This window comes from Azolla caroliniana, unplaced genomic scaffold, assembly GCF_043228905.1.
Source record: "Azolla caroliniana isolate FFs.n. ecotype wild unplaced genomic scaffold, voAzoCaro1.0.p SCAF_9, whole genome shotgun sequence".
In the NCBI taxonomy this organism is placed as follows: domain Eukaryota; kingdom Viridiplantae; phylum Streptophyta; class Polypodiopsida; order Salviniales; family Salviniaceae; genus Azolla; species Azolla caroliniana.
This window is the reverse complement of record NW_028230444.1, coordinates 15,564,247-15,571,527: the sequence shown is the minus strand read 5'-3', so window position 1 is coordinate 15,571,527 and position 7,281 is coordinate 15,564,247. Positions and strand designations below refer to the sequence as shown.

General features: G+C 43.7%; 1 protein-coding gene across 1 annotated transcript; it reads right to left on the bottom strand.

Annotated features, from left to right (window-relative positions):
* Positions 1 to 5,080: 5,080 nt before the first annotated feature.
* LOC147860245 (uncharacterized) lies at positions 5,081 to 6,985 on the bottom strand. The gene has a single exon (XM_087324095.1). The coding sequence runs from the start codon at positions 6,983 to 6,985 to the stop codon at positions 5,084 to 5,086; it is 1,902 nt and encodes a 633-aa protein (XP_087180221.1). The 3' UTR covers positions 5,081 to 5,083.
* Between the last annotated feature and the right edge of the window lie 296 nt (positions 6,986 to 7,281).

Here is a 7,281-nt window from a genome sequence, read left to right as displayed (position 1 = left end):
ATCCCTTTGTTGAATATTGTTCAACTCCTGACAAATTTGAAGCTTGCTTACGATCGTATTGGCCGCGAAAATCTTCTTGAGATTACCCCAGGCTTCTTTCAGCGTTTTTGCCTCTCAACCATAGCCAAGAATGTGACCATGAACGCATGATGTTAGGCAGTACAACACACGACTCGCCGCTTGCTCCCAATTTGGGTAGTCAGCATGTGTCGGGTTGGGTTGATTTTCTTGAGCTCCTTCGACGTAGCTCTAATAGCCTTGCACGACAAGGTATTGGTGCATCTTGTATTCCCAAGATGCAAAGTTTGATCTGTCAAGTTTCTCAGTGGGAAGAGCGCTTCCCATGTGAGTGTTCATTTTTCTCCTCTATCGTTTGAGCCGATTGTGTTTGATCGTTGGCAAGCAATACAACATAGTTGAGCGAATCAAACAACCACACGTTGTCGCGTTGTTACGCGCGTGCGTGGAGAAAGGCGGGACCACGGGGGTCTTGGACCAGGGAGTGACAGAGCGTAGGAAGTCGTGCTTCACCGTTTCCGGGGGACCCCAGAAGAACACCAGAAGCGACCGAAGGGAGAGAGAGAGAGAAAGAGAGGGAGCGCGCGCTTAACACCGACTCACGCACACACACGCCCATACACACACATGCCGACACGACTCACGCCCTTATGTACAGGAAACGCAGAAAAGGGGAAGCACCCGACACCGACAGAGACGCGAATAGACAGACAGACGCAAATGTATATATATAAACAGAAGAATACATTCCCGGCTTCGAGCCATTCCAAGGCAGGTTACAATAGTCGTCAGCTGCCAAGCCGCCGTCGGGGAGCTCACGGGCTCGTCGCGCCGAGTGGGGTCTTGCGCAGGAGATGAGTTGAAGCCAACCCTAAGCGAACACGAAGGAGAAGAAGAAGAAGCAGAAAAAAACTAACTCTAAACCTAACGGTATACCCTCTAATGCAAAATGGGCAACCCTTTCACAAAGGGCGTTCCCCTCCTTTTATAGAACAAGGAAAGGGATGCGTTACAATGTGGGACAAATCCCGACTTACATGGGATCGTCTATCCCGACTTGACTACTCTTCGGCGCCATAAAGGCGCCCTCGATATTCACACTAAATGTACATGGATGCGTACACACGCTGCACCCCACCGATGTAGCCAATGTTCCCGGTTTCCGCCTCTGGCCGAAATTCTTCACGACAACGCTTCGATACCATGTAAAGAAATGGAGAGTGTAGGTGATCTTGTGTAGCATAAGGATTTGTGTGTGTGTGTGTGTGTGTGTGTGTGTGTGTGTGTGTGTGTGTGTGTGTGTGTGTGTGTTTGTAAGAAAAACAGGAAGAGAGAGAGAGAGAGAGAGAGAGAGAGAGAGAGAGAGAGGTTGGCATGACAGAGAACAAGAAGTTATATTAGCAAAAGATAGAAATAAATCTAACAGTAACTTAGTTACAAAAGGGTTGGTTTAAATACCAACTAACTTAGGGCAACTACCCTTTCTACTATTTACAAAACTAGCTTGAACCTAGAGTGTTTGTTGCTAGTGTGAAAGTCACTGCATTGGGGAAGTTGGGTTTGATTCTCAATAATATTGAATCAAACTATTAAAGATGTCCAAGAGCCTATGAGGAATCTTAAAGAGGAGAATGGATCGCAAAATGTGGAAGACTTCAACATCGTCCCATACACCCTTAAAGACTCCAATATAGCATATTTTACATATTTTTGTTTGGGTCATTAACACATGATTGTGAGTAATGGAATTGGTGCGAATTTAGATGTAGTATGTTACCTACTCGTTTAGAAGGAAGGGTTTAGGCCCAAACCTTATTGTTACAAAGTTGGCATATAACATGATCCAAACACAACCATCCATAAAGAGTTCATTAAGGATAACAAAGATGATGAAGTTAAATTAGGTAGTATGTTACCTACTCATTTAAGTGGAAGGGTTTAGGCACAAACCTTATTGCTACAAAGTTAGTATATAACATGATCCAAACACAACCGTCCATAAAGAGCTCATTATGGATCACAAGGATGGCGAAGTTAAACTAGGTAGTATGTTACCTACTCATTTAGGAGGAAGGGTTTAGGCCCAAACCTTATTATTACAAAGTTGGCATATAACATGATCCAAAATGAATTTGGGAAAATGAAGGTCACTGTGAGCCTTTTAATGGACATGATCACTTTATTACATAAACATGTTTATAAGTATGGATCTTTAATTTGTATGATATGGATCAACGGAAGACTTTTCAAATTTTCAATTATCTAAACTTTAATTTGTTTGTTTGAATCATTAATGTTTAGCTCTGACTTTTTAGGTTTTCTATGTGTCTCCCCATACTTGTATACTAATACACTACCAAATAGCATCACTCTCATGATGCTCCACTTAGCAATACGGTATGAGGTTATATGATCGAACTTTATTGTTTCAAAGAATTTGCATATAACAAGATCCAAAAAGAAGTAAAAACAAGATTGCCTTAAGTTTAATTCATATCTATGAATGATATTTGTTTAACTTTGATATTGTTTCAACTCCAAATTATGTAATGACTCTTAGTAGATTTAGCACTAAGCTCAAAAAAGAGACTAATAATCCTAAAGATGAAATTTATGTGTATTTGTGTACTCTCAAATCATGTAATTAATCTTACAATTTTGTGCACCCAGTTCAAAAGAGAGACTAATATCATAACTTAGAGGTGTTCAAAAAAGGACCAAAATTACAAAAGGGGATATGCATTCAAAATTTGTGCTTCAAATTAGACCTAATACTCGAAAAATTGAGCTAGAAAATGGTTTCACTAATATTTCTAGAGATACATATAAAGATGGATGTACTATTCAAAAAATCCATTGATAATACAAATACCATTTATTATGTATTGAAAAGAGAAACCTCTGTAGAATTGTCTTCATGCCCCTTTGGACACATTTATAAACATTGTTGTATCCCTCAACTTTCTTCTTTGCTGGAGCCATATTGAACTTGAGAGATAATGTCATCAACATAGATTATCGAAGAGGGTGCATCTTTTAATAATGCAACTACGTTTTTGCATTATAAATGATTGACTACCCTCCCCAATGTTAAGTAAATCGCCTCAACCATCCGTCACAAATTCTTTTAATATGGTATTTGCTAGCATGCATACTACTGAGTCATCTTCAAAATCTTCATTGGTAGGGAATCTAAGCACCGAAAAATGATTTCCAACATCCAATAAATGTGCCAAGTCCTCACATTAGTTGAATCTTTTCCAATTGTTCAAGGTTTTCAATGTCAGCTTGCCCTTCCATGCCTCCATAATCGATAGGTTGATGCATTCATCCCAAGTTTCATCCATGCACATAGAACAAAGCATGGTAAACTATTCATCTATAGCATAGAACGAAAGCGTGATAAACTATGAAATAATAGTTATGTGTCACATATAGTTAGAGGATAGCAAAAATGAGGCAAGGCAAGGAATGTATTGAGAGAGAAAATGAATTGTACTCATCAACAACTCTCTTTTGCTCACCAGCTATCTTCCCCCCGGCCCCCTCTATTAGCACATGTCTAAATTGGCCTCGTCCCCATTTAGTAAATCAATTCCAATCATTCACCATACACAACCAATGTAAAACCTTATAGCAATTGTGATGTTTGAAACCATATTTTCATCTATTAGATTGGTATAATTTACTTGTTTGGTTTCATATGACAACTTGCATGATTTTGGCTCATTCTCTATGTCCACGTTATTATAAAGCAAACATATTGTAGTGTGCATGTGTGCCTTTGTGCCACCCTTTTAGCACACCCTTTTTAGCTAAGCCAACCCAAATGGGTACCTTTGTATCAACTATAAATTGAGTAAGAAGTATAAAGCTAACTAGGCTAGTTTTGATCTCTTATGCGCATTTCACAATATTAACATACATGCATTCATTCGACATTGGCTTCAGGGACCTTGTAAAACAAATAGAGGAAAATGAAACACAAAGAAGTGGGAGAGGAGTGCTCCAAAGCAAGAAAGCCAACCAAAAAGAGAAACCTACATGGCAAAGATGGACCCAAGTAAAGACACAAACCCCCAACAAAATCACGCAGGACAAGAAACGCACAGATTCATCCTTCTCTAGAAAGCTATTGTAGTGTGACTATGTTAGGTTACAAGTACAACATACATACCACAAGGCCCTACAAAATACCAAGAAGTTTTGCCAGTACTTAAATCAACAATACTAAGGACATCATTGACGGCTCCTCTTTCCAACCATGGATAGATAGATATGCAAGAGCCATCAAGCCATTAAGGAAGCAGACCACCCACCCTAGTATGTATATGATACAATTCAATAACATATGAGCTTTACATGAGCGCAGAATTGTTAATGTGAAGAATGGCAGTCAGAAAAAGAACCAGGGAACAAAGCCAAGCTGGCCTTTACGTAGGGACTTTATGCATCTAAATTTAGATTAGAAAGTGTTGCCATGGCAAGCTTCTTTTCTTTGGCCCCTATTCGTCTCTTAGGAACCCCCATTTACGACAACCTGAAAGGAACAGAAACGAAGTCTTGTGCACCACCATTGACACACATACTACACATTAATTTGCTTGAACAGAATTCTAAGAGTAAAGCATATATAGCCATATCATTACAAATTCCTTTTGGGATCACTAACGGCACGCAGGTACAATCAAACTTTCAACAGTTTCTACATGGCAGCGTAAATTAATAACAGCTTAAAGTCTCGGCGACGCAATTTCGGCTTACGATTCTGCGATCATTCTCTTCTTTTTCTTAATTGGGCACGAAACATAAATACACATGTATATATGTATATATATCTGCAGGAATCCATGGAATTACGGAAGTGCAGGCCACTCAATTTTGCTAGCTATTACCCGGCCGGGCACGAAACAAAACAAAAACGAACGAAAAAGATCGCATCATGACATGAGTATATCATATGGGAATGGAGACCATGGACGAATCAGCTGGAGCAGCCATGTTCAGAACAAGAAGCTAGGACAGACTGCATTGATCTGTATTCAGCAAAATACTTGATCTGATTTCATGGCTGAAGGCGACCCGCAAGGTTCTGAGAGACCAGGCAGACTCCTTCTCTGGACAAATGGTGCTGAATCTCAGGCGATGATAGGAGCCGGTGGATGAGGGCACGCCGGAAGTTGCACGCAGAGGCCGGATCCGGCTCTGTTTGGGACCGAAAGGTAGCATTTCGGCTCTGTGCCTCCAAACCTTGGCTAGTGCTGCTACTGCCCACCTCGTTCTCCAAGCAAAACATCTGAGCCTGCATGAAATTCACGTACTTGATCGCGAAGTCGAACATGGCTGCAGTGTCCAGCCGAGTCGCCCCTGGGATCAGTAATGACAGGCTTTCCGTCTTCTCCCTGATCCTCTTCCTCCTGTGCCGTGCGGCTATGCTCTGTGGCTCCACTGAATTTGAAGAAGCCGCAGCCGCCGCCGCCACCATAACTTTCTTCGCGACTGCGCCACTTGATGGTTTAGGCTTCACTGTGTCGAATGAGCAAGACGTAGTTATGGGCGACATAGCCTGCGGGTTTAGAGGAATCTGAGGCACCATAGCAGGCGACTGCGGCGACTGAGCCTGAGAGGGCTTTGCCGCCGGCAGGGATGTACGGAGCAGCGGCATGGCCACATCAAAAGGCGCGCGCTGCGTCGAAATCAGACCCTTAGATGCCTCTTGATTATCATCTTGCCGACTCATAAGAATCATCTGATTCTCTGCCCTCTTCACATCCTCCATCGTGAAACCCTGCAATATTTTCCTGCGCTGAGCCGGTGGCTCGATCACATCCATTAGGTTCTGGCTATCACCACCGACCGCCTGATGCATCTCCATGTTATGGTAGTGGCCATGGAGAGGTTCATAGTGCTCAACGGTTTCAACTAAGCCTGGCTGATGATGATGATGATGATAATCACTGCGTTGCCAAATGCAAGGAATTGAGGATTCAGAATTCCGATAGGGAGGGATAGCCATGGCATTCGTATTGGTAGGCGGGTGATGGTAGGCATCGTCAGTTAGTCGAAGAGGTACTGCTGATCGTAAGTTAATCTGATTCACGTGGCAACGGTGGTAGCTAAATGAATTCTCAGCGTCAGTGACGACAGACGAAGACTGCGCACTAGTACCTGGCGAGCTAAGCGCATCAGAAGAAGCGTGGGGGCGGATATGGTGGCGAGGATCCCCCCAGGGATTGAGACCAGAGACTTGATCGAATTCGGGATGGAACATGTTATTGAAGGGGCCAGCTAAATCCTGATCAGAGGGTGTAGTGAGAAGATTAGTATAGGGAGGATGAAGCAGCGCATGCTGATCCACCTCGTTGTGATCATAGACGTAGTATGGATGGGTGGTCTGATCATTCGGATGATTGTCGTGGAGGAGGCTGGCGTCGACGTTGTCGGAGGAGGAAGAAGAGGAAGAGGAAGTATGGAGCAGCGCCGGCAAGGCGTCGAAGGCGAGGAGCTGTTGCAGGGTGAGATGGATCCCATACTGAGACTTGAGGATGGATTGAAGCGTCAGCAAGCTGGTTTCTGCAGAATCCTCCCCACCCACAAGGCCATCATCAGGTGGGGGCGCCATCAGCTTGGGCTGGTCCGATTCCATGGCGTGGTAGAGATGATCCTGGCCTGCCATACCCATCATACCATCTCCATACAGCTTACTAGGCAAATGGCCTGCGCCGCCGCCATGGCTACTAATGTGGCTCAATGCCTGATTCATGGTCGCATTTGCATCGGAGCTGATGAGATGGCTGCTGGGATCGTTATTGTAATGTAGTGATGGCTGGGGCTGCTGCAAGCTGCTCATGAGCAGATTGTGGTGGTGGTGACTGTCCATGGCTGATAGGCTGCTCTCCATCTTCTGCATCTCGTGTGGCGGCGGCGGCGGTTGTGGGCAGAAGAAGAAGCTCATGTCCGTGTCCATGGCCACAGACACACACACTGCACTCTGCACTACTATGAAACGAACAAGAAGATCTGTCTGTATGTCTTCTGATGGTAGCTACAGAGAGAGAGAGAGAGAGAGAGAGAGAGAGAGGGTTTGGATTGAGTTGTGGATGAGTGACTGACTGACGGACAGATCAAGAAGAAGAAAGAGAACGTGGAGATTTATATATATGAGCAGGAAAGAGAAGGAAGGTACTACCTTCTACTACTACTCGCTCGCTCGCTCCTCTTGTGGTGGCTACTCCACTCGTTCTAATTGGCTGTGTGTTTTCT